At 35.9% G+C, this 27,126-nt stretch overlaps 1 protein-coding gene across 1 annotated transcript; it reads right to left on the bottom strand.

Annotated features, from left to right (window-relative positions):
• Nucleotides 1-2,661: 2,661 nt before the first annotated feature.
• Nucleotides 2,662-14,127, bottom strand: PKIA (cAMP-dependent protein kinase inhibitor alpha). The gene is made up of 3 exons (XM_046642559.1): nucleotides 14,029-14,127; nucleotides 7,279-7,456; nucleotides 2,662-4,118 (listed from the first exon to the last, which is right to left on the bottom strand). The coding sequence occupies exons 2-3, from the start codon at nucleotides 7,427-7,429 to the stop codon at nucleotides 4,039-4,041; spliced, it is 231 nt and encodes a 76-aa protein (XP_046498515.1). The 5' UTR covers nucleotides 7,430-7,456; nucleotides 14,029-14,127; the 3' UTR covers nucleotides 2,662-4,038.
• Between the last annotated feature and the right edge of the window lie 12,999 nt (nucleotides 14,128-27,126).

Raw genomic sequence — 27,126 nt, 5'->3', positions numbered from 1 at the left:
AGTCTCTGACCCCAAGATGTTATCCTTAATAGAGTAAAACCCTGGGTGTCTGTGAGCACTCTGTTTTGTCATTGACTCATTTTAAAGCTTTTCAGTGGCATGCACACAGTGGACGCATCTTGAAACCTTGCGCTTCTTCTAGATCAGTGGTTCTCAAGTGGTGGGGGTGAGGGTGGGAGGAAACAAGATATCAAAGACATATAGGGAGTGTTTTCAAGGGGAGGAGAGTGTTTGTGTCTGAATGTACCTATGTGTGTGCAGGTGGGGGAGGGAGTGTTGTAAAAACTTTCAGGGGATTCTGATAAACACCTGTATTTCTTGTGATTTCAAAATCACTGACCTGAAGATGAGCAAGTAAGAACCACAGGAGTGATACTGGCCTTACGGTTTAAGAGTTGGCTCTGGTAGACGACAAAGTCCAGGAAGTGGGCTACTCGAGTGGAATGGAGCTGGAAATTATTGGAGTAAAGAGCAGGAAAGAGTGAGGCTGGAAGAGTGGGTACGTCCACCCCAGGGTGGCTAAGGCTCTGGATCTCTCTTTTACCACCCACAGCACTTTCTCTAGCACCAGGCACATAGCGTATGTTCAATAAATACTCTTAATAGACTGTGTACATTTCAGAAAAATGTATTACTTTTAATATCAATTATGTGAGCATGCAACATTGCTAAATACAAAAGTCATACAAGCTCACAAATGACTTCAGAGACTGCCACTCTTTTAATTAAAGAACCATTTAGGGCCTATTAAGACATCATAAATCATAGGTCCTTTCCTGTTTTCACTTGTTGACAATGCATTTTCTCCCTATTACTACAGGCTTCACTTGGAAGCTTTGCTGCCTGGCAGTTACATTCCTTTATCCATTATTGTTTCTCTGAAGAGAAACAGCACTATCATTCATCTTCTAAAATAGTTATGTTTCCACTGTGTCTGAGTAAGACTCAAGTGTAGGGCATTTCCAGTGCGCAGCTCTGCGGGTATTGCCTAGAAGTGGAAGGCTGCCTTTTATATATTGGAAAAACATTTCTGTGAATTTATGATAACAATGTGTTGGCATAGGATGCTTACAATTGATAAAAGGTACATTTGACAAGTTCACACTTGTTGCCAACGAGTCGAAAACTGAAATTGTCATAGTTCTAGTTAATTAAACAAAGCGAGTAGCATGGAAAATAAAAAATCTGAACCATGCTCAGTTTACACACCACATGCCAGAAAAATATCTTTCGGGAAGTAGAACACAAAAAATAAATTCTAATTGAATTTCTTTTTCAAAAAAGTGTACTTTCTATGATCTAGTCATGTCTGTGTCATCACTCATCTAGGTAAGAAAGACAATTCCTCTTTCTGGGGCTCAGGTTTCTTCTCTAAAATATGTAGGCTGAACCAGTCCATCTCTAAATATTCCCCTACAGATCACAAGCCCTGTAATTGGCTTTAGTTTTATGGCGTGTACAATAGAAAACTTTTTGGGGATGGACAAAGATAGGTTCAAATCTTAATTTCATCATTTATTATCTTTTTCAGCTTAGAACAGTTATACCTTACTGAGCCTTAATTTCCTAATCTGTGAAATGGGATAAGGCTACCTTTTTAATCAAATTGTTGGAGGATTAAATGGGAGACTAGATGCTGGGAAGTGATTAGCATAAGGTCAGTTGGTTAATAGGCATTCAATGTGTATTGGCAAATCAATGCCTTAGTTTTCTACCCTTTCCTTCTCTCCTTAAAAGTTCAATTCCATGTGATTACTGACTTGCATGTAAAAGACATTACAATAAAATTTGGAAGATCCTGTGAACTTTTGCTGGGCGACATTTGTAGGATGTGGACATTTTGGAAAGTAGATTTTTATCTTCCAGCTTGGGAATGCCTCTGAGTTTGAATATAGCAGACAAAGTAGCAGGAAGAGGTTGAAATAATTCAAAAGCTCCATATGACTTTGAAATTTAGCACTATTATATATTCAAAGACAAGCATGACACCACATGCATTAAGAATAGTAATATCATATAGGATTATAAACCCTCCAATATACTCAGCACTAGTCCTAAACTTTACAAAACCACAGGAAATCAGTTTGGAATTCCACAACTTTAAGGATGAAAAGACCTTTACCTAGATTTACAAGAAAGCTATGAGGATAGTAAATGAGGATATTGAAAAAGTGATTTTGTGTTGGATGTTTTCAACAGACTACTAGAAATGATCTAAAATAGCCTCAGGAACCTCTTTTTCCACTTATGAGTCTATTGACAGGTGGATCTGTTTGAATTTTAACTGTACCTTTTGGACTCTAATGTATTAGACAGACGGAAGTACTCTAAAATTTAATCTTTTCTCTTTCTATTTTCTGAGACACAGTTAACATTTGTTCTAGTAATATATGATTGAGGACCAAATGATATCCATACCCTGATCCCACTCATCTGAAAAGTACTGAAGGGAGATGAGGGCAGACTTACCTTTCATCCTCTATGCAACTACAAAGGAGGGCTGAGTTCCTGCTATGTCCATATAGGTTACCTGCAGAAATGCTGCTTAACCTCCTTCACATGGGCCTGTATCTAAGATCTTGAGGACAGTTAAGTGGGCTCTTTATTGTAAAAGAGTCTTCCTGTTGTCTGCTATTTGTCCAGTAACTCATGAGCCATTGGCATATTACTGGTTCCTTATTTATTACCACTGATAAATGATTTCATAATACTGACCAGAGGGATTACACAGCTCACAAAACCTTTCCACGTAAGAACCATGATGTCAAAACACAGCAGAAGCCATCAACAGTATTAATGAAGATTGTGTTAACTTCTAATGATGACTATTATTGTATCAGAATGCAATTCACACTAATTATTAGTAAAAGTTTACAAACATTAAAAAGTGCATAATAACATTTGGATCTGATAGGGCTGATAAAAGACATGAAAAACACAACACAAGGGCTTTACTTTTGTGATTGGTGTCCACATGATTGCAAGGAGATCATTTTCTCCATCTTTTGCAGCTCCACGGAGATAAATTGTCCTCCAAATTTAAATAGGAGCATACAGCACTGTGAGAGATTTAATTCCATTACAAAAAAATATTTCCACTTCTTAGTATTGTCTTGGCTTCTCTTTCCCACCTTCCCAATTCTCCTAAATCCTCATAATTAAAAATAAAAATATTAGTTGGGAAAAGTTCCCTACTTGAGAATAAAACAAAATTTGCAGATTAAATTCTCGTCTGTGCAGACACCAAACAGACTGAATTCAGGTAATATTCACATTAATGGATATTTTCAAATGCCTGTATAGTAAAGCAAGGAGTCTTGATGAATCTGTTAAAATTAACCAATTCACCAAACAGTGGATTAAAGGGGAAGATTAAGTTAAAAATATGTGTGTTGTATCCTGTGTACACCACCACACTATGGAGAAGAAAAAGAGGCAGCCCTTTTAAAAATGAGTGGTATAAAAATTCACAGTAACATACATTATTTTTGTTTTTCATAAGCAATCGAATAAGGGGGCAGTGCTGAGCATCTATATTGTACAATACAAAACAGTGTAAATAACACAGCAGGAACACACAGATACATAATGCTAAAAACAGTGCTTTCTGGATGGTTCTTTTACTGGGTGAATACTTGGGCCAGAGATATTTAAACTCTGGGGTTCAACCAACCCTTTGCAATTAGACACAATTAAATCCTCTGACATTGTGAGGGGCCAGATGCTACAGGAAGGATCACCGTCTAGGTCGCTGCTACTCTCTACAAGCATTTCATCACATGGTCAAGTGAAAGGATCCAGACAAAAATGACATCCAAACACAAGCCACATGATTTCAACCATTGCTAATGACAGAGGTAGAGAAAAGTCTGTCTGCAGCCACAGCCTCTGCCCCCATTTCTAACACGATGATGAGCAGGTTCCTGCAATGCAGCACAGCCATTTTCTTTTTCCCCTTTTCACTCGTGGAAATAAATGCATTCCAGCCAGGCCTGGAGATTGGACACATTGTCAGGTGTTGAAGATCAAAGTGGGGTGTTAGCTTTCAGATTTTGCTGCTTCCCCCTGGGCTTCCCCGCTTTGTTCTGTTGAACTTCGCTGGGCATCTTCTTCACCTTCTGTAAGAGACAATGAACAAAGGAGAAAGGCAAAATAAAAACTATTGCTTATATTTACCGACTTTCAATATATCATATTGGAAATTTCAGAAATACTCAGCCAGTCTGAAATCCTCAGAGAGATAAGTGTATTTTCTTGGGAATCAATTCCTCATCAAGAAAATAGCTTAAGTGTTTCAAAGGCTCGCTGATTCTCGCTCTGTGAACTTGGAACATCATGGCTCAAAAACAAAATAACTGAATTTTCACAGTGGTTAGTGATTATCTATGCTTTTGTTAAATAGCTAGGAAATCTCATGGCCAGGTCACGGCTCTTAAATATAGTTTCACAAGTTGCAGAAGTCAATAGTTTCACAGGTTGCAGAAATCAGAAGTGAGGAGCAAGTTTACCTTTTTCCTCCTGACTGTCTTATTTTAAGAAATACAAAAATTGCATTTTACATTATTGATAGCACTTGAGGATAACCCAGCTGATTTCTCAAAGCTTTAATTAGTTTAAATTAAAAGCAACAGTGGAAGATGAAAGGACATTATGTCAGCTGGTCAGTCCCTTGTCAGACAGTTATCATGGCCCCTGGCTTGCCTGTAGAGAACAGATGCACAACTCCAATAAAACCACCCTAATGGCGGCACCCTCAGCAGCATTCCCGGCTAGTGACAGAGCAAACACTGAAATTAAACAATGCATTCTCTCCGTATGAAGTCACTTTACCTGGGTGAAAGCTGTAAGCAATCCTTGATTCAAAGATTCATATATTTGCATGTGTTAGTTCATTACTAAACCACCAACATGGCTTACTGGACAAAATATTTTGGGTCATTGCAATAATGTAAATTATATCCATGTTTACTAAGAGTTTGTTACCATAATTCAAATGGATAGAGGTAAGTGAGCTGGTCCATTCTTTAGATGGAAATGTTGAAAGGCAGTTTCTCCTATACTATTTACAAGTACACACAAAACATCTCACCATACACCATACTTTAGGGACATTAAAAGCAGTTCTTCTACATTAAAAAAAAATTCTGTTCTAAACTGGTTCCAAGGGTATGACCAAGCGTTATATATCATTTTCATAAACTACTTTCACTATTAGAGCCATGAACAGTCTCCTAAGATGTGCAGATGGCCTGAATCTGAGATGTGTAGATTAGCATGCAACGAGAACTGAATAAACAAGAGAAGCTCTCAGGAACCAAAGGAATGAAGTCAAATTAGGGCAGATGCAAGACAGAAGAATATTTAAGGATGAAAGTGACTGCATGAATACAGGATGAGGACCTTGATTCCCATGGGGCTGGGGCCTTCTAGGTATCTGGGAACACTTCTCAGAGCTGAGTATAAGGCTGCAAACACAAAGCAGTGGCTAAGGAGATGCTGTTAGCATTCAAGGTAAACATGGGACAGCAACATCGTTGAGTATAAACTAAAAAAGCAGACACGCAGGGATTAAAAGGGGATCCCTCACAACTCTCAGCTAGTGGTGTTTCATTTGTCATACGGGTCAGTATTGTACAGTTGTTATTTTTAGTTCTTTGTATGTAGTATAATAAATAAAGTCAGTGCTGTTTAGATTTTGCCTAGTTCTGGACTTTATGATTTGAAGAGAAAAAGAAAAATTTTCAAGAGAATTGCAATTAACGTGTATAAATGTTTAGAAAAGAACACATTTGGAAGCATAAAGATATTTGAATTATTTTAAGTTATTTAATAATAACATAAAATATAAAATTATTTCAATTGTATTTAATATAAAATACCAATTATTTAAATTATTATATAATAATCTAATATATTTTCTTGTAAAAGAAAGGTCATGGGACTAGTGAGTCTCAATTTCAGTGAAGACAGAGAAAGAAGAAATTAAACTGCACTATGAATAAAAATGCCCTAATATTAAGGGTGGCTAAAATTAATGCAGATTATTTAACATAGAATATTAATATAAAAATAAAAATGTCTTATGAAAGAAATTAGCAAATTTCCAAAGACTGCAGAAAAAATATCTATTTACCTTCCTCATGCCACCAACTTGAAACAATTCCCTACAGCCTTTCTCAGAGCTGCTTTGAGAAGTAACTCCTGGTAGTAAAATAATAGAGAAACAACGCCACCTAAAATATACATGGGTCTGTGTATTCCAAGGTGGTGATGTTACAGTTTTATTTTCAATGTGAATTTGAAAAGACCAATCTGGGACCTGCTCACCTGCAGCCATTGAATAAAGTACTCTTCCTAGGTATTTTAAGGTAATGCTGCCATACTGTTTCATTAACATACACTCTGACTCAGTTTTCCAAGAACTGGAAGGCTTTGCCATAAAAATTCTAGTAGCTAAAAACTATTGAATGGTTACCATCAGTCAGAGACTGGTAAGTGCTTTTCACTGTGGTGTAGTTACTTAATCTGAACTCCTTTTTACTTTTAAAGGGTTTTTCCTCCGAGAAATACATTCAAGTTTGATACTTGCAGAAGCTACAGATGGAGGAACTATCAAGGGATTCATCAAAACGCAGAAGTACTTTGAGTATTAAACTTGCCTTACTTTTTCATGGATAAAATTACTCTCCTTGGGTAAAAGTTCGAGGGCTAATAATACGACAATTTTTTCCCAAACCCATTCCATCATGAAAGGAAAATGAAAAGACCTTTTTACCTATGACTTATTTATATAACAGAATGTTTTACTTCCATTCTCAATAAAATTGGTCCTGGAGACCCTTTTCTTTTGAAATGGTTCTTGGAACTGAGGACCAGCAGACTCATTCGTGAATCCTGTTAAGCATCTAACTCTATTAAATGTTACAGGTTGCCGATATTGTCAAACATGGGAATTCCAACTTTGTTAAATACTCTACGTAAGAAATTTCAGAGCTTTTCTAGAGACTAGAATTTTTTAAAAACCCACGTGTTTTATTGATTGCATTTGTAAAATCAGATTAAAGACTCTGCATTGGAGTCGGATCCTGTAAAGAGAAGTCATTGAAAACAGAGCAAGAGCGATTAAAAGATTAGGCCCTGACTCTTATCTTTCCTTCGACTGTTTATAACTCTTTTCGATTAGTTACTTTCAAAGGTGGTTTTTCATGCCTTAATCCTACTTAGTGAAATGCTGCAAATGATTCCATGTTCACAAAGAAGATGTGTCAAATGACTCACCTGTCTTGTTGATATCAAGACCTGCTAATTTTAAGGCTAATTCATTGCTGTTGCCACTTGCAGAGGAAACCAGGATATCATGTATTGCATTTCTTCTACCTGTTCTTCCTGAAGCAATAAAATCTGCATATGTAGTTTCCACATCAGTCATTGCTAACAAATATCCACATAGCAGGGGCTACAAAACAGAGAAAAAATAAATAAATATAATGTAAATATAATGTTGGTCATTGGTAAACATTTAACAAAGACACTTAAGTTACTGGCCTACAACATGTATGTGAAATAATTGTCTTGCTTACAAGTCCATAATGCAAGTAATGCTTTGATTCTTGCTCAAAGGTCAGGGAATTTTTTCCGTAAAGGGCCTGATAGTAAATATTTTAGGCTTTCAAGGCCGTATGATCTCTATCCCAACTACTCAACTCTGGGTGTAGTGCAAAAGCAGTCAACGACAACATGTTAAATAAATGTAATAAACTGTATTTACAAAAATAGGCATAGGGCCAGATATGGCCTGCCTGCCATAGTTTATGGACACCTGGTTTAGACCATGAACTTCTCCTTCTCTAATATCATTTTAGTCAGTCTTCAACTCCAGAGAGAACTACTTGAGAGCAACATCATAGCAAGGTGGGAAGTGGAGTGGAAGTGGTCCATCCTAGAGGTGAGCAGTAAGCAAGCTCGTGGTCTGCAGAGAGTCTAAGATCAGTGATGAGACTGACCAAAATCCAGTTTGCTTTTTATTATCACCATGCACCAGCAATTCTAAACAGTGTCAGTGATCAAATACTGTTTCCAGTCCAGGAGGACAGCTCCCTTGTGGCCCCCTTGGTAAGTCATGTCTTGAGAGGAATAACAATTTTTCTTGACTGAATCGTTGAAACACAATTTTCAAATTTACAAAGGAGTCAATAAAAGTGATTTCCCCCCCAAAAATTTAGTGATACGTATACTTAAAGACTTAATGAAGAAAAATATTTTCAAGGTAAAATAGGAGATATGTGTATTAACAAAAGACCACCAAATGCAAATCTTTAGGTTTTTCTTCTCTGTTTACATTTATATCCTTCCTTGAAGGTCAAAAGAAGGATGAATGCTAAGATAGAAAATTCAGCAGTCCCTCAGTATCAGCAGGAGATTGGTTCCAGCACCCCCCCACCCCCACCCCCACCCCCACCGCGGATAACAAAATCCCGGATGCCCAAGTCCCTTAGTCCGCCCTCCATATCCGCGGATTCTGCAGCCGCGAGACCACCGTTGAACCCGCGGATACAGAGGGCCGACTGTAATGAATTTCTGTTGGGTTAATTTGTTTAAACAGTACTTTAAAATAACACAATTTCCCTCCTATTCCTAAACATTCCAATTACAGTTTACTATAGTTTAAAAACTTACACCAATAATCAAGAGAAAGGAGTCTTTTCAAAATCTAAGAAATATGAAGGAAGCTACAATGGTGGAACCCATACATCATCACGTGCATGCACACTGGCACTCCGAAATAACTTGATGCCATTTACAGTGCAATTTAGGACGGCAGCCAGTAGCACATTCCTTTAGGGTTAGTTCTTTCCCCAACATTTTGAGGAGGGAGCTGTTAATTCAATCTGGAGACAAGTTTTGTATTCTTTAAGAGGACACTGAAACAGGAAAGAGGGAGGAATAGCGTAATACAAGTTTTGAAACAGGAAATATATATATAATGCATGCTTTACTGTGACTATATTATGGAAAACACTGGTTTTCATTCACTTGACTGTATTCTTTTTTACAGGAATATGATTTAATGGTGGTTATCATTTTAAAATTTCAGAATGATCTTCAAAAGATTTTGGGTTTAGTCTTGGCTTTGCCACTGGGTCATGGAGTGACTTTCAGAAAATCACTTGACCTCTTGGCATTACATTTTCTAATAAGTAAAGTGGGACAGCTGGATGACATGGTCATTAATGCATTTCAGGTGGAGGTGTAAAAACTACGATCAATCAAAACTATCTCATTTCTAAAATCTTGAATTTGGAAATTTTCTTCTTTGGTTGTAACTGCTTATTCTTTTTCTTTTCCCCTTACTTTTAATGAATCTGTTCTCCACGCTGGTCATATCTTTAATTCCTTTAACCCTTTTAGTTTCCTCTAGGTCCAGTCTGGATCAATTGCCCACCATTTCACGTGGCTGCTTCTTAGCATCAAGAAGCCCCTTTGATCTGTTGTTTCCTTGACTGTCCTAAGCCTCACCTGGGAAAACAGCAGAGTGCACTTTCTCTGATCTCATTACTGGGTGGCTGAGTGTTATCAGAAAATGGCACAAAATTGTGCCAATTGGCTCAACTATAAATTTTTGGCTTCGTTATTGTATACACTCTGAGTTGATGGGAAATTCTTTTGTTCACCTCTAGTTGATTCTTCCGTACACGTTTCTCTGTGGGGAGGATTCCAAACTGTTTCCAGTTCACACAACCAGACAGCCCATGCTTTAAGAGATGACTTTGCATCTTCCTTCTCTGAGAAGAGAGGACATCTGCTGCAAGTTCTCTTAAATTTCTTCCTCTCTCAAACACAGTTCTCTGTAGATCTCTATTCTTTCTTTTCTAGATGAACTAGCCTCTTTCTTTTTAAGGCATGCTTTGATTTTATCTTCTATCACCTCTGTAGGACCTTGTTCCATCCATTATTTTTTGTTTTGTTCAATAATTTGAATTGTCTTTCTCCCTTGATTTTTCCCTTATGTTTAAAAGCATATTCAAGTCTTCTCTTACTAACAAAAATGAACCAACCATTCAACCATATACCCTTTCCTCAACCTACATACACCTTTGCACTACCAACTCTCTTCTTTATTAAATTTTTATGATGGGTTTGGCTACTTTTATTTTCTCACTTTCCTTGAATAAACCTTTAGAATTTTTGTATTCCACTGGATTTTCTATAGTAGGTTTTATGGAGACTGCTTTTTTCTAGATCACTGAAATGATCTTTATTAACATGAGTAACTGCTTGACGTTAACGTTTCTTGTGAGTGTCCATCCTGTCTGAGTGGTCTATGATACATGACCCTGCCAGCTGCATTCTCCTTGAAACTCCCCCCCAGCACATCCAGCAAGTTATAGAGGCAAGATTATTATAGGAATCAGACTTAGCTGTGTTTGGATCTAGACTTTTCATTTCCTCATTATGCTATGTCTAATCTCTTTGTACTCAGTTCTTCTTCTATAAATTGTGATAAATATACTTCGTTCTCAAGGTGGCTATGAGAGTGTATTTGGATTACATAGCTAAAGAGCCTGACACAATGTTTGGCAGGCATGTGGTGGGTGGATGCTGATGAAGAAACCCCTTGTCACTTTCTTCACTTCCATGAAACCTTACCATCCTGGTTCCATCCTATTTGACCTTTGTAATCACAGATTTCTCTTCCTAGGCCACCTGTTGAAATAAGTGCACATTTCATAGGAATTTCGGATCAATCCTGGACCTCTTTACTTCCTGACTTGAATAACTCATCTAATCCCAAGGCTTCTAATTCCTCACTATGGATAATGGAAAAGCGTGCATCTTCTGTTTAGACTCTTCTCCCCACCGCCTCACACACAAGGGCAACTGCCTGCCAAATAGGTATTTCCACTTGGTTTTGCACAAGCATTTCAAATTCTATAAAAACAAATAAGACAACAAAACACACAAATAGAGAAAACTGGCCTTATTAATACACTGTGTTGGAGCATATTTTTACTTATTTCTCTCACTTGATATCCATGTCTGATTACTTGCCAGGTCATGTTGGTTTTTATTTGCTGTCACTCATATTTATTCCCTATAAAACATAGGAAAAGCTCTTACCAGCATTAGTGCTGAGTTTTTCCACAATCTGGAAAGAACCCACTTTTGCTGCTTTAATTTCAACCACTCGCTCTCATACATGATATGCTGTAGAATAACGCACAATATTTTTCCAGAGCTTCTCTGGTGGTGCATTTGTTCAAGTCTATTATTCCAGCTGGAATGCCTACCGCTGACAAACTCGCTTGTTGAGATGGATTTAGCCCTCAAAATTCAGCCAGATGCCGTCTTCCCTTTGTCTTCTTTTCCCTATCTCTTCAGCTGGCACTCCCATGGGCTTTGATTTGTGCCTGCACAGGACACTTAAATTCTGACTGTCATTATGATTACCCCTCCTTCTAGACAGATCACAAGCTTTGACGAGACAGCAACTGCATTTTGTTAATGTTTTAATTACATACATTTCCTAGTAGAGTCCTTTGTACATAGTGTTAAATAAAAGTATGTTGAATAGAACTGAACTATGACGATGAAATATATTAATCACCCTTCATCGGTGGCCACAAAGAACTTCCCTTTTCCCTGGTTACACTAAATTACCAAATCCTAAAAATCTGAAGATTTACAGTTTAAAGAATCTGAGGACCAGATAATTCAAGTGATCTGCCCATCTTCACGTAGTTAATTAATTAAGTGTCTGGAACGAAGGTCTACGAAGTTCTACTCCACTCCACTCCTGCTTTAGCAGGTTCCCTGTCTGGGAGGAACGAGTTTGGATAAAGTTTTTTACCTTGGAGTAATTCACTGCTGTTAGGTATAAACATATTTTCATTACCTACGCTACCATCATTAACCAACACAGTATTTAGTTTCTGTGTTCCTTGAAAGATTTAGAATTGGACATGCACATCAACCTAGCAAATATATCTCATAAAAGTTTAAGAGAAAGTGGGGTTACAGGAGTAATTTGTCTCATAATCATTGTCACTATCTTTCACTGTTAGTCTCTTTATATCTTTTTAAAACACAGGCCTTTAAAAAAGCACAACTGCTTTTCTCATTTGATAACAATGCTACGAAGTAGGCAAAAATATCTCAGTCTGAAATGAGTTTCAGAGATGTTAAGTGACTGCTAAATTTGAAATATCAAGAATGAGACAGAGAAACGTGGTAACATTTTCCATGAGAAGATATGAATTAAAAGAAAGTTACTGTTTTATGATACGTATATCTGAGAATGTTAAAAGATCATGGTGGTAATTCTACTTATAAGAGCGGAGCCAATTCAACTTAATTTGAATTTTTACTTAGTGTACTCGGAAGTAATGAGCACACAGAAGAAGAAACAGGGTTATGAAAGGTGTAAACATATATTGTGTTCACCTTTAAAATGTGTCTATAGAGCTTTCAATTCAATTGAGTGAAAGACAATAATGATGATTGCGAGAAAAGCTTATTCCTGTAAACCTCTTCTCCCCTTAAGCGTTTACGAAATCTATCTGCCAGATTGATGTGCATCCAATTTTAAACCTTTAAAGTAACACAGAGACTAAGTACTGGGCATTCAATTACAGTAGCCATTATAATCATTATGATAATAATAGTTATTATTATGAGAGTAGTGTTTCATTTTTATTACATTTTCTTTCTCCAGATAAAGGATTTACTTTTCAGTAAAAGAAACAATAGGTGACAAATAACACATATGTAAATAAGTGAACGGAGGAAAGAATACAGTTACATTTTTAAAGAAAATTATAGATGCTGTGAACTCTCTATTTTTTCCTTACTCTTCATGATTATAGTTCTTTCAGTGAATTCTCATTAGGTACTCAAAGATAGTTATTTTTTTTTTTTTTTTTTTTTTTTTTAAGATTTTATTTTTCTCCTCAAAGCCCCCCGGTACATAGTTGTATATTTCGTTGTGGGTCCTTCTAGTTGTGGCATGTGGGACGCTGCCTCAGCGTGGTCTGATGAGCAGTGCCATGTCCGCGCCCAGGATTCGAACCAACGAAACACTGGGCCGCCTGCAGCGGAGCGCACGAACTTAACCACTCGGCCACGGGGCCAGCCCCACAAAGATAGTTATTTTTACATGCATGGCAACGACGTTATTTTTTCTTTCAGTTAAACACAGCTCCTCAATTTAGTGATGTGACTACCAGAGACCAGAAATATCTTTTACACTAAATATACCACTGTATAATGACTTGTAGTTTTGCTTAGAAATTCTGGGAAACTGTTGCCAAATGATTATGTCTGACAAATAGTCACGAAAAAATGATAAAAGTTAAAAAAAGTCTAATAAATGTCAGCAGCTGGTAGAGGTTTAATAGAGTAGTAATTAGCACACATTCTGGCCTTATAAAAACAAACTAACCAAACAAAATCTGGAAAATTTACTAAAAGTGGGATTTAATTCTTCACTAGAGTTTCCTGTTTCTGTTGCTATGATTAGAATTTTCTAGATGACAAAATGGTAGTATTGGATATAAACAAGATAATATGTTATTTTTTTGTATCCAATTCTACAAAAGAGCCAATTATACTGATCTTCAAAGTCTGATTAGAGAGGGGGAAAAAGATATTTTATTACTTAAGTAGTGTACTATTTAAAGTTAGATTAAATTTCAAAGCATAAATCTCTAAATATTGATATCTAAAGATCCAAACAAAATTCATGACTAAGAAATAAGCTTGCTCTTTCTCTTCCCCCTCTTGTAAAAGCCCCACTTTCTCATTCTTTAACAAAAGCAGCTGTATACTGGTATTCTAAAACTTCTTCATGTGTATAATGGAATCCTAAATTGAGATTCATGAATCGTGTTGGTCTTTTCCTTGTTTATGCCCTTTACCTTTTTTAAATATCATATACACAAATTACTTGACATAATAAACCAGAAGATTTTGCCCTAGTAGAATTTACAGATTTAGACAGATTGCAAGAGGTTAGAAAAAGCAGGTACTTACGTCTCCTATAGTAAACAAATTGAAGCGTTCTACATAGATGTATCCTAAACGAAAGTAAGCCTAGGAAGCTGCTAAAATGATTTTTATAGTGACATTGAGTCATGAGCCAAATGGTGACTGGATAACATGCTAATTTTACTCCTGTAAATGGGAACACATGAAATGAGACTCACAGACTTGGAAGAAAGAATGGAGAGAATGTCATCAGCAGGCACTGAAGTCTTCTCTCTCACATGAGTGATAGGATTTCTTTTAAGTTTAAAAGAGAAGAAAAATTCTTCTTGTCCTTTTATTACAAATGCAATTACATAACTTCTCAATTTTTACTTCTGAAATCATGTGAATTGTGTTAAGAGCCCTTGAGTATTACTATGTACTTAGGACTTGATTTATATTAGCGTTTCTGAAGCATTTTGGTCTCAGATATCCATCACATTCTCCAAAATTATTAAGAACCCCAGTGAGCTTTTGTTTATGTGGTTACATCTGCGAACATTTACCATATGAGAAATTAAAACTGAAAAAAATTTTATTAATTCACTTAAAATATAAACAATAAACCCATTACATGTTTACATAAATATTTTTTAATGAAATGAAATATATTTTCCAAAGCAAAAAAACAGTGACAAGGATGTCATTGTTTTACATTTTGCAATTCTCCAGCTTAATTTTGCAAATGTCTGGCTTAAGAAAAGACTTCTGGTTTCTCATATCTACTTCTGCATTCAATCTGTCTCAATATGTTGTTTTAGTTGAGGATATGAAGAAAATCTGGTCTCACACAGATTTTTTAGTTGGAAAAGTGAGGAGAATTTTAATAGCCTTTTCAGAGAATTGTGGATTTTAAAAAAAATTTTGCAATGTGGAATCTAAAACCATATTAATATGCTTTCCATACTCTGATTTATTAAAATCTATTGTCTACCTTGCACTTTAAATGGATCTTTTGCCCATGTGTATTTTTTTCATATTAGGCTTTGCTCATTTGGAAAATATTGGTTCACTGGGTTACGCAAAATTTGTAAATGATACATTTCATTATACAATAACACATTTGTTGATAACACCAACTATCTCATCAGAAAAGTCTTTAAGAACTGGGAAACTGAAGGGTCACAGGGGCAGATAATAAGTTTTCCAAAATTGTAATTTTTGTTTGAAAGCTCAGATTTTCTCATTGGCAACACATACAGTTGGATTTTGCTTCTCTTGAAGTGTCAAGCTCACTTTGTTCATTTTCAAGAAAATCTCTGCCAAATATCCAAGTTTGAAAAACCACAGTTTGAAAAACCCTGTCAGTTGTTCTTTCAAGTAGAAACGGTGGTTCATGAAAAAATGGCTAGTTCAGCTCCCAACTCAAGTAGTCACCCCAGTACTGCACTTGAGCCAACCATGCTCTCTGGCACATGGCAAAAGTGCTTTGAGTGACTTCCTGTTTCTGCACATGGAATATTAGAAAGACCTGTACTTGAGGGGCGAGATTTGACAAAATTAACATTTTTTTACTGCTTCATCAAGTACATTCTTAGGTAAATCTTGCATTTGAAAAATATTAGCTGTGAATGTGTGGGGGTGGAGAATACCAGTTACTAACAGAGTTGGTTAGTGCTAAGGTGCCTGCAATTTTTCTCACCATGTTTTGCATTAACATTAGTGCAAATGTTAGCCTAGTGAAAAAGGCAGATAGCATCAGTATTATTATGAAAATTATCTTGATTTTGTGAACTGAGGGAAAATATCTCAGGGACTGACTGAAAGGATTTGGGGGACATACAGGAGTCCAGGGACCAAATTTTTAGAACCGCTGATCGACATAGTAACAGGAAGCTATCTGAGAAATGCTATCGATTACAGAAGGGAACCCTTTTGTAAAGAATTTAACTAAGCAAGTTTTTGATTCGTAAAATATATTGGAAATATCAGCTGCCCTATTTCCATGCTAAGTATGATCCATCTTTTTCTCTTTTCTTTTCCTGTATAAGGATCTTACTTATCTAATTCAGGCTTAAACACAACCTAGTAGCTTATTTCCTTAATCTCACAAATCAGTGGGCTTCAAACTAAGTCTCTTGAGCTCAGAACAGGGTTCCAGAACTTGATGCGACCTCAATCCCCTTTTCCCTTGAATAGGGCTACATTCTAGTCACACTTTGGAGTGAACGACAGCAAAGAAATCAAGAACCACAACTCTATTAACAGCAACAATGTGAAAATTTCCACAAGTCTCCTCTGTTAAGGCATAATTATAATTCCTACACCAGATCATGACACTGCATGCTCTAGAGTGCCATTTGATACAAAGGGGACCCTTAGAAGAGTTTGGATAGTATCCTATCAAAAGCACACTTTAATAAGGTAATCTCACATACTGAGTTAGACTGTGATATACTCTGAATATCACAGAGAGATGCCAACATGTATTAAACTAGGTCAAGTCAACTCTTTTCTATTCTAAATCCAAGGCATTGACCTTTTTATCACAAAAACATCTCTAGAATAAATTCTGCCCAATAGACTGTCTTTTGACGGTTTTCACAATACGTTTTTGACTAATACTATTAGAGATAATATCCCATCTACCTTGGTTGGGGAAACTTCTCCACTCCCTCTGATTCTCAGTATAAAAGAAAAATTCTTAAGTTTAAGAAGTTCCAGTATTTGATACTAATGATTATTATTCTCAATCTTCTCTCTATTCATCAATTCATCTCTGAGCCCCAGTGATGTGATAATTGTGAACCTTATGCTTTCGTTCAAGGTTTTACATATTTCCTTTTTTGAAGGAGAACATTTTTATATTGTTTTTTGTAAATTCATAACCTAGTCAATTGTATCATTACTTAAGTTCTTCTCTGAAAACTTCCTTTAGCCCAAATTCAAATACTTTTTTTCTTTCTGCAATGCTTCACAAATCAAAACTTTGTAATGAGAAATAAAAGCCTTAAAATGTTATAAATCTAGAAGCACTGGCCATCTTCCTTTAGGAAGTATTTTCACTGTCTAGTTAGGCAACAAGTGACCTCAAAGCTACTCATAAATTCCTTTGCTCATTCTAGTTGATTTCTTTACCATCCCAAACAAGAGCAATTTTTTTATTTTTCTGTGCTTCTCAAGTCTTATTTATATTTCATTTTCTTATTCTCCATAGAAAATCTTGCCAAATGATTTTATGGAGAAGATCAAGGTCATCCCACATAAATTTCTTTGATTTCCCTTTCTTTATCCTCACATCAAAACTGTCCACTTCTTTATTCAAGAGTCATTTTGCTCAACATTAGTCCGTGCTGGTGCTCTTAATTCTATCTTCTCTCCCATTATTGTTCCTTCAATTTTGCCTTGTGCTTCTAGAATTTCTTCTTTTCCCTACTTCTCCAATGCCTATAAAATTGTTTCCCCATGACAAAATAAATTTCATCTTATTAACTTTGTATGTTCTTTAAGACACTCACCTGTTTGGCTTTCTTTTACTCCCAAACTTGTAAGAAAAGAGGTAGAACTAATTTTTCCTGCTTCCTCTACATTGCTTTATTTCTAATTCCTTTTCAATTTGACTTACATATCTATCAATTTACCAGAATTGTCTTCTCAAAGAAAAACCATTACAGATTAATCGAAAAATTGAATAGGCTTTTCACAATAATCATCTATATCAAATTGCATACAGCATTTTACACATTATTCCTCTCTTCTTGAAACACGTTCCTCTCTTGGCCACCATAGTTACTGTACACTTTGTTCTCCCATAATCTTCTCCTATTTCTTCCTGCTCTTTCCCCTACTTACCTCGTAAGTAATATTTATTCTCATTTTTGTTCTTTATGTTCTGTTTGGTAATCCTGCTTACCCTAATAGTCTTCACTGGCACCTCTATATAGATGACTATCAAATCTGTAATGTGGGCCTGATATTTTTTGAAGCATGAGAATTTTTACTGCCTATTGGATATTCCACTGTGGTTGTCCTTAAAAACTCAAATTCAGTAAGTTCAAATGGAATCTCTTTGTTGTATCTCCACCTCCACCCCCAAAACTATTCATTCTCTTCATTATTTTAGTGCACATTACCACTATTTTCTCAGTCACCTATGATAGAAATCTTAAATTGTCTTCAATTACTCCATCTCACTAATTTTTCACATCCAATCATTTCTCAAACCTCATTGATTTAATTCTATCCATTCAATGTCATCATCTCTTTCTTGACTATTGCAATTGTAAGGCTAACTACTTACTTATCTAAACCTGTTCTTCTCCAACTTACCCTTTACACTATCACCAGAATTAACTTTATAGAACACAAAGTACTCAAAAATCTGCAGTAGCTCCTGGGAACCCACAAAACATGGTTCAGTTTTTTTGCAGGGCTCCCTAGAATTTGAAGCCAATCTCCTTTATTAGCCTCTTTCTCTACACTGTCTCTCCCATGCACACTAAGGCTCAATCATGGCTAGCACTTGCAAAATTTCTGATGTTTTCCTACTGGTTTTCTCACGCTGTTTTCTCAACCTGGAATGCCCTTCTCTCCCAATGATAACAAAATCCTCCTCATCTTGCAAGCCCAGTTTATAAGCCACACTCCCTCCCCATCTCTAGGTTTAATGAGTATCTTTATTATAGTGTTTATTTAATTTGGCACTATGCAAAAATTAATTATTTTCATGTTGCTCTTCTCCCTATATTATATTTTCCTTGAGATCTGCATCTTCAATCTTTGAATCCCTCACAATGCTTGGTATAGGATTTTATATGTTGTTCTTACATCTACCAATCTACCAAAAGTATTTTGTAGATTTGTTTTTAATCATCTTACTCAAGATCCTTATTAGTTAAGTAAATTTGTCAAGGTTGTAGCATTGTCAATACTAAAAGTAGGCTGAGAAAGCATGTTTCCTTATTCTCATTCAGTTCATTTTCTTGTCTCATAAGACTTTCCATCAATTTAAGGAGATGAACTATAGTCATTTCCTCTAATACACTTTTTCTTCTGTATGTTATTAATTATAACAGAGGATTTTAAAAAATAACAGCAACAGAAAACACTCTAGAATTCTTAGTAATCTATCCTATTTTCACTTTATTGAGGGCTACCTTGTTTTAAGTTTTTTATAAAATATATATGAGTAAAGTAGCAAATTAATGCATGGGATGATTTGTTCTGTCCTTCACTTGTTAGGGCTTTTTACATCATTTATTTAACATTTCAAAGGGTTTATAAATCATTTACCAGCTAATCTTTGCAACATCCCTGCTTAGACAGTCAAGTAGTTGAAGAGGTACTGTTGGTTGGCAAGTGACAAGTAATATTACTTGCATATTACAGATGAAGACACTAAAGCAGGGAGAGGTTAATTGACTTGACCATGTCTTACACAGTCAGTGGCAGTACTGATGTCAGAATGGGGACCTGAAGTTATTCACATCAGAATCACAAAAGCATTAAGAGCCTGGGGCTGGTGCTGTTCTTTGTTATATAATACTTTCTAAATCCTTTGTCTTCTCTCTTCCTTTTCTGGCTCTGTATGAGTCCAAGGAGGAAAGACTCTTTTAAAATCTATACCTTCTCATTAAACTAAGACTCCGTTTTTTTTTTTTGGTCAAATAAATATTTAGCTTTTGAAAGGATTTTAGAACATTGACATATTTCTTCTTAAAATAACTCGTTATAAACTTTTCTATCTTTAAAATCACAATGAAAGCCCAAATCAAGCTCAGTAATATTTTCTGGTCTGTTCCAAGTTGTAACAAAGACCATAAGAGTAAAGAAACAGCTATTGTTTACGAATGCTTTATCAATAATAATAACAAAAACATCAAATATTTGCCAGATACAACACCAGGAAGTTTATGTAGATTATATCATTTAACTTTCTCAACAGCTCTATCAAATAGGTATGCTTATTATCTCAGTTTTAAAGATGAAATAACAAAGGTTTAGAAACATTCAGTCATGAAACTGGTGGGTGATTTAACCACTTACAAAACCAGTTGCCATTTTCCAACAGTTGTTTTGGAGCATACTAAACTTCGTTTTCTGTTGATGGTTTGCCATCAGTATTTCCTTTCAAACATGTAGGCAGTTCACATACTGTTTTGAGACATTAGTCTGTAGGGTATACTTTATTGACATCCCTACAGAACCTGGCATTTTAATAATATCATCTGATATACATAAGATTAATTGACACCACTATCTCCTCCTTGATTCCTATGTTTGTTCTATAAGCACTCTGCATTCCAACTCCCACAGATCTGGTCCACTCATCCAGGCGATGGTCCTCATCTTCAGATGCCTCACTGTCAGGGCTGTTCAGCATTGTGACAGTAACAGCACACTCATAGGAACCATCAGTTTGAGAAGGACTTACAAAATTGTTTGACACCTGAACAAATGGTTCCAAAATATGAAAAAAAATCTGCAAAACTGAGATAAAAACTTCTTCAATTAATTTTTTTTTTTTTTTTAAAGATTTTATTTTTTCCTTTTTCTCCCCAAAGCCCCCCGGTACATAGTTGTATATTCTTTGTTGTGGGTCCTTCTAGTTGTGGCATGTGGGACGCTGCCTCAGCGTGGTTTGATGAGCAGTGTCATGTCCGCGCCCAGGATTCGAACCAACGAAACACTGGGCCGCCTGCAGCGGAGCGCGCGAACTTAACCGCTCAGCCACGGGGCCAGCCCCTTCAATTAATATTTTCATCAATAATATTAGTACAACTCATCAACTACAATGTTAGTCAGCTTCCGTATAGTTAGTTATCTATAAATTATATTGAATAGGTGATTTGGGTACATTTTAATACATTTGATAAGATGTAGTGTGAAGCTTTCTGACGTGCAAGTCCCTAGGACTGAGGAAGGTTTAACAACGGCCCTGCTCACAATGAACTAGAAGTGACTTCAGTGGGAGGCTGAGGCAGGGATGCTGGGCTCAGAGAGTGAGAGAGCAGGTGCACGTTGGAGCCAGCTGTCTGGTATGAGAGAGCCAGGAATTCATGATTTATTGAGTGGGGAACATGAAGGCAGGGGACACTAGGATGTGAATCCTGGAGAAAATGTTCCTTTAGGAAGAGCAACAGCAGCAAAAGTCTAAGATGGCACTTTAACATATCACAATGCCACATTTAAAGTAAATTTGGTGTTCTTTTCCTTTCTGAATGAATAAAAATGTATTAATTAAAAAAACACACATTCACGCACATGCTAAGATCTGCTCTTCTGCAATCAAGTATTTTCTGCATAGTGTCTAAACATCTATTCCAATTGAAACAGTGCTTTTCAGCCAAAAGGAAAACAGTTGCTATGACTATGTTTCAACCTATTTTAAATATATGTATAATCATTGCCAATTTATGGGCTTTGCAGATACTAGTTTCCTATATAGTATTTATTATGTCCCTGTATTGAAAATGTCATTGCTCAGTATTATAATTAATGTGTTTCATCTTTATTATATGTCTGAATGTTAGGATTATTGATTAATCTCTTTATTAATGGAATGATCTGCAGCACAATGTTTAACACCCTTTTTCTCTATCATCATTATATGTCATCTTAAAGACTTTCCATACATCCATTTAAATGGGATTGTCAGTCTTTTCAGGCTTTTTTAAGTCAATAGGCTCAAGAGGGTAAAGGGAATGCTGAGGAACAGCAATATAAGTTAAACAAATTTAAGTAATTAAGAAAGTATAAATCTAGCCATTGAGAAATATATATTAATATTTACGTAATGTATAATGGATATATAAACCAATGGTTGCAAAATGAGACAATCCATTGGAAAAATAATCTTAAAATATGAATTAAAAGCTGTGGTAAAATCACTATGTGAATAAAATAAGAAAATTTTTATAAAAGGAGGAGATAAATAATAAGTGCATTTTTATTCGGGATAGAAGTTATCTGGAAAACCTCATGATATTTTGGTGGATTATCAAAATCACTTTACTATCAATATTGAGCATCTCTACTATCAACTTTATTATCAATATTGGAAATTATCATTATAACTATTTCATTATCAGGAACATTCAAGAAACTATTTAAAGTGCTAAACATTGGTTTTAACAAGTAAACAACTAATCCAATGAAGAAGTTACAATGAACTGAGAAATTAAAAGACATCAAAGAGAGACATTTCATTGACTGCATTATAAACTATTTGAGGGTAGAGAGTTTGTTTTTCTTGTTTGCCCTCCAAATTTCAGAAAAGGGTTATATGTACAGTGCAGGGTACTAAGGAAATATTAACAAATAAAAATTTTGGAATTCATTATTCTGTGGTATAAATCAGGGTTTCTTTTGTACTGATGTAACCAGAAAATTTTTATTTCAGTATTATGAATTATTAATGTATTTATCTAATTCCCATAATGTTTGTGTCAACCAAACGTATTTGAGTGATCAGTATAAGACTTCATACTCATCCTATCTTCTAGGCTTTCATTTTTGCATATCACTTCATTAATTCAATCAACTTTAGATATTTCTATAGTCCAACCAAAGAGTATAAAAACACATAGAACAAGCACTTCCCAAAGAACTCTAAATAAAACAGGTCTCAGATTTCAAACGAGAGTCATGCTTGGTTATATTCCATCTAAGTGCTTCATTTGAAGGAGACTTTTAACCCTGCTGCACGTGTAAATCACCTAGGGTGACAAACTTAGCAATGGCTGGCCCCAGTACCATATCTGGTTTTTGTCTAGATGTTGATAATTTTTTGGTTGAGAACTTTATTTCATTGGTTCAAAAGGCAGCACAATAGTTAATAGCAAATGTGTGTACGCACACGCGCACACACACACACACAATCCCCAGTGCTTTTAAAAACTGTGGGACAGGCTTAATCATAACTATTGAGTTTAAATGCCATTTGTCAACTTATGAAAGTGAAAGAAATCTTGGAAAATAATTTAAAGACAAGTCTTTTGGGTTTTTTGAATTAAAAAAAGTCTTGTAGAAATCTTTAGGAAATAAATACAAAAAGGTGGCACACAAAAATCTTGTTGCTTTGTTTACTCCCTAGTCTGTGGCAATGCAAACAACAGAAATTAACATGGAATTTAAATTAAGGAAGGATGTATTATATTAAGTATAGCCAAACATTATCTAACTTGCCATTTTTTTCAAACAAACTAAATTTCTGCTCTTTCCCTCTTTCCCCATCTCCCTTTAAGGTATGCCACCTCTACCCCCTAGCTTGTTGCCCCCAACACTTATATTCTCTACCAGAACATGTTTGTGTACTTATTATTATACAACAGTCCAACAGTAAAAGATCATAAATGCAGGCAGAGAATGCCCTTATACATTTTTAACATAGAAATAGCATTTCAAAAATGAATTACAAAAGAGTGAAATTTAAAAAATTGAGTTATTGCTAAAGTTTGCAGATAACGTTATCATGTGTCTTAAAGAAGCAAGAGGGATAAGGCATAGAAGGAATGGGATGTTGAGGGCAATGAAAATAAGCAGTTATTGCAGTCTATTATATGCCATGTACAATGGATTTAGAAGACAGAGGTTTGAGTGCCATCATTATTATTTGTTTGCTATATGATGCTGGGCAAAATATTTAATTTCATTGGGTTCGGTTTTCAGCCTCCAAAATGTGGGTTCCAAGACTATAAAAATACTTCAAATCTTTTCTAGGTCTAAAAGTCACTGAACTTAGTATCCATGTGCCCTTTATACAGGCCAAGTTTTCACAAAACATAGCATTCTTCTAAAGGCCTTTAGAGAAAGGAAAAGCTATATTTAGAAAGTCCATTCAGTGTCCAGGGGTGTTCTCAAGTCTTGCTGCTATTTATAACCAGGTGTAGGCCAGTGGGACAACACACTTGCCTTAACTAATAACTGCCCAGCTTCCTTGGAGTTAAAGATAAGTTTTCCATTATTCTAATTGCTGACCTAAGAAATTGTTTAGGGCCCGCCCTGTGGCCAAGTGGTTAAGTTCACACGCTCTGCTTTGGGGGCCCAGGGTTTCGCTGGTTCGGATCCTGGGCACTGACATGGCACTGCTCATCAAGCGATGCTGAGGTGGTGTCTCACATAGCACAACCAGAAGGACCTACAGCTAGAATATACAACTAGGTACTGGGGGGCTTTGGGGAGAAGAATCAAAAACAAGATTGGCAACAGATGTTAGCTAAGGCCAATCTTAAAAAAAAGAAAAGAAATTGTTGAAAACAAGAATTGTTTTAATTTACTTACTGAATTGCCCAGTTGTTACATGGCCTGACATGAAACATGACTTAAAAGGTTGCATTTTGGTGTGGACCTATAGCCTTCGGCCTGCTGTTGCATCATAGGTCTCTTACACAATGAAACACATACAACCGTTTTCAGTTCCAGTGGGTGAGTGTTCCTTACAGGGTTTTTTCCTTATGAATTTCATGCTAATTTACTCCAATTTGAATGTAGGTAGAAATTTATAAATTTCTCCAAGGACATATTTTCATTCTTATGAATCTTGTTGATTTTATTTTAATACAGAGGACCTTACCAAATTCATAGACATTTGAGAGAGTAAAAAACAAAAGGAAGCAAAGGCATCACTGGGAAAAAACCCAAAACCTCAAATAGAAAATGAGAAACTGCCAGAATTACATAGTGTTAGTAAGAGAAATTAACACAGATAGACGGAGAAGCTGACTCCCCTTGTAAACAGTCTTTAACTAGGCTAGTCACCAGAAGGAGGATGACCTGACTCAGGGATCTTTTCTTTTTTCTTTGTAATTTTTTTTAACAATCTCAAAACTTACAGAAAAGTTGAAATGGCAATAAAAATAACTTATTTCCCAAACCACTTGAGAGTAAGTTGCCAACACAATGCCTTGTCACCCCCAAATACTTTAGTATTTCCTACGTATATCCAAATATAGTCATGAAAATCAGGAAATTAACACTGGCGCATTACCACAGTGCTATCTAATCCTCACACCTCTTCCATTTTTTCAGTTATCCCAATCATGTCCATTATAATAAAAGGATCAGCCAAGAATCATATGTTGCATTTAGCTGTCCTGTCTCTTTAGCTTTTTAACCTGGAAAATTTTCTCAGGCTTCTCTTGAACTTCATGATCTTGAAACTTGTAAAGATTACAGACCAGTTATTTCGTAAGATTTAGCTGTTTATGTTTGTCTCATGATTAGATTCAGGATTCCTGTGGCTGGTAGGAATTCCACAGTAGTGAAGCTCTCTCTGTTCTTCTCACTGCATCCAATCAAACGATTTTGGAAACTTTTAATCTGTACCCTTACTGGGATATTAATTTTACTCATTTGATTAAGGGGTATTACCCAGGCTTCTCCATTGTAAAGTTATTCTTTCCTCCTTCATCATTAATAAGTTTTGTGGTAAGGTACTTTTTGATTATGTAAATATCCTCTTCCTCCTTAAACATAATTTATTCAATTTAATTATTTATATCAGTATGAACTTATAGACTCCTATTCTATTCAATGGACTATAATCTGTTTCTCCTGTTATTTATTTTGAGGCTCAGATTATCAAGATTTGCCCAGTGGAAATTCCTTCAATTTGGTTTATATGTCCTTTGATGTTTCTCCATTATTCTTTGATATCTTCCTTACTTCCTGAAACAATAATATATTATAGAGTCATCTTATACTTTCCCTGCCCTAACTCTGAAATCAGCAATTTATTCAAAGAGCTTTAGTTCCTTCAATTAGAGAAGTGTATTTAGAAACCAGGTTCTGGACACTAGGTGTGTTCATTGCTATTGCAAAGTAGCGGCCCCAGGTACTCTGAATAAACAGAGCTAGAGGATTTATGTACATGCATACGTATGCAATAGGAAAACATATATTCATAAACATTTATACATTCATTATATCTTTGTTTACTCCTATATCTGTCTATATATTGAAAATCATGAGTTCATAGTAACATCCTCCATTCCCGTTCAACACCACAGAGTTCATTCTAGTTTTTGCCCTTTTCAAATTTTAACTCTCTGCTCAGCATTGTGAAACACTGATTACTATAAGCTTAATATCCTTACTTATTTGATCAATTTCCCGGTATTTAAGCAAATTCTTCTACCTGCCACTCTCCCATCCCACACATTTTCTCCACCTAGCACAGGTTATGACTATGCGTATTGAGTGGTTGCTGCGGCCATTTCCACGTGTGAATGTCTTTCTCATGCCAGTCAGACATCAACACTCCACACTAGGCTCCCTGTGCAGACATCCTCTTGCCCCTTCTTCAGCTCTGAGACCCGTTGCCAAGCTATTATGGTTCCTTCCATGCCCACCCTCCCCATGCCAACAAAGGCTTACTGACCTCATCTAATGGCTTTTGGACTAAATTGTTCAAGAAGGGAAGGGACAAGGAAGAGGATGAGGAAAGAGAAGTGGAAAGGATGGATAGGTATCTTTTTCTCTAAACAATATCTGAAGAGGTCCTTTATTTAGAAAGTTATAAAGACATTTGAATAATCAGCTGAAGAATTGAACCTAGATTACGTATCTGTATATTCTATCTATATCTGTAACACACCAATTTCATAGCAACAATAATATATGTAACAAACTTTATCATCTTATCTATATATTTTAATACCCAGCAACTTAATAAATAATACATAGTGCCATTTGGCTGTTAACTACCAGCCCATTTCTATGAATGGGTTTGCAAAACTCCTAGCTAAGAATGCTTGGGATAGCATCTATACTGGTCCTTATTGAATCCTCTTCCTCTTTTATCACTGAGGTTTTAAGTCATCCGTAGATTCTCGGTTGCATCTCGTGGGTGAGTTGCCTGATCATTGGTGGTCACGTCTGGTCTCCTTGTATGGAGCAAATACACTAGCTTGGTCTCTCTCAAAGGGCTGTCTGCAAACCATTTGCAGCAGAATCAACTGAGATCCATGGACCCTTCCTGAATTCCTGCTCAGAATCTCTGTAGGGGGTAATGGGTATTTGGAAGACACCTCAGCTGATTCTCATGCATCAAATATTGAAACCATAGTGTTGCTCACATGTCTACAGTTCCTCAAAGTTCACCATTTAAAACACATAGGTCTCACCAACTATAATTCTTTTGTTTTAGCTCTATCAGTTCAGATT

The sequence above is a fragment of the Equus quagga genome, chromosome 16 (genome assembly GCF_021613505.1).
Source record: "Equus quagga isolate Etosha38 chromosome 16, UCLA_HA_Equagga_1.0, whole genome shotgun sequence".
Lineage (NCBI taxonomy): Eukaryota > Metazoa > Chordata > Mammalia > Perissodactyla > Equidae > Equus > Equus quagga.
This window is presented reverse-complemented; position numbering and strand designations above follow the sequence as displayed.

Coding starts and splice junctions, on each gene's coding strand:
- PKIA (XM_046642559.1), bottom strand. CDS start 7,429: ATGACTGATGTGGAAACTACATATGCAGATTTTATTGCTTCAGGAAGA. Junction 4,119..7,278: donor TCTTGATATCAACAAGACAG/GTGAGTCATTTG, acceptor TGTCTCTTACAG/AAGGTGAAGAAGATGCCCAG.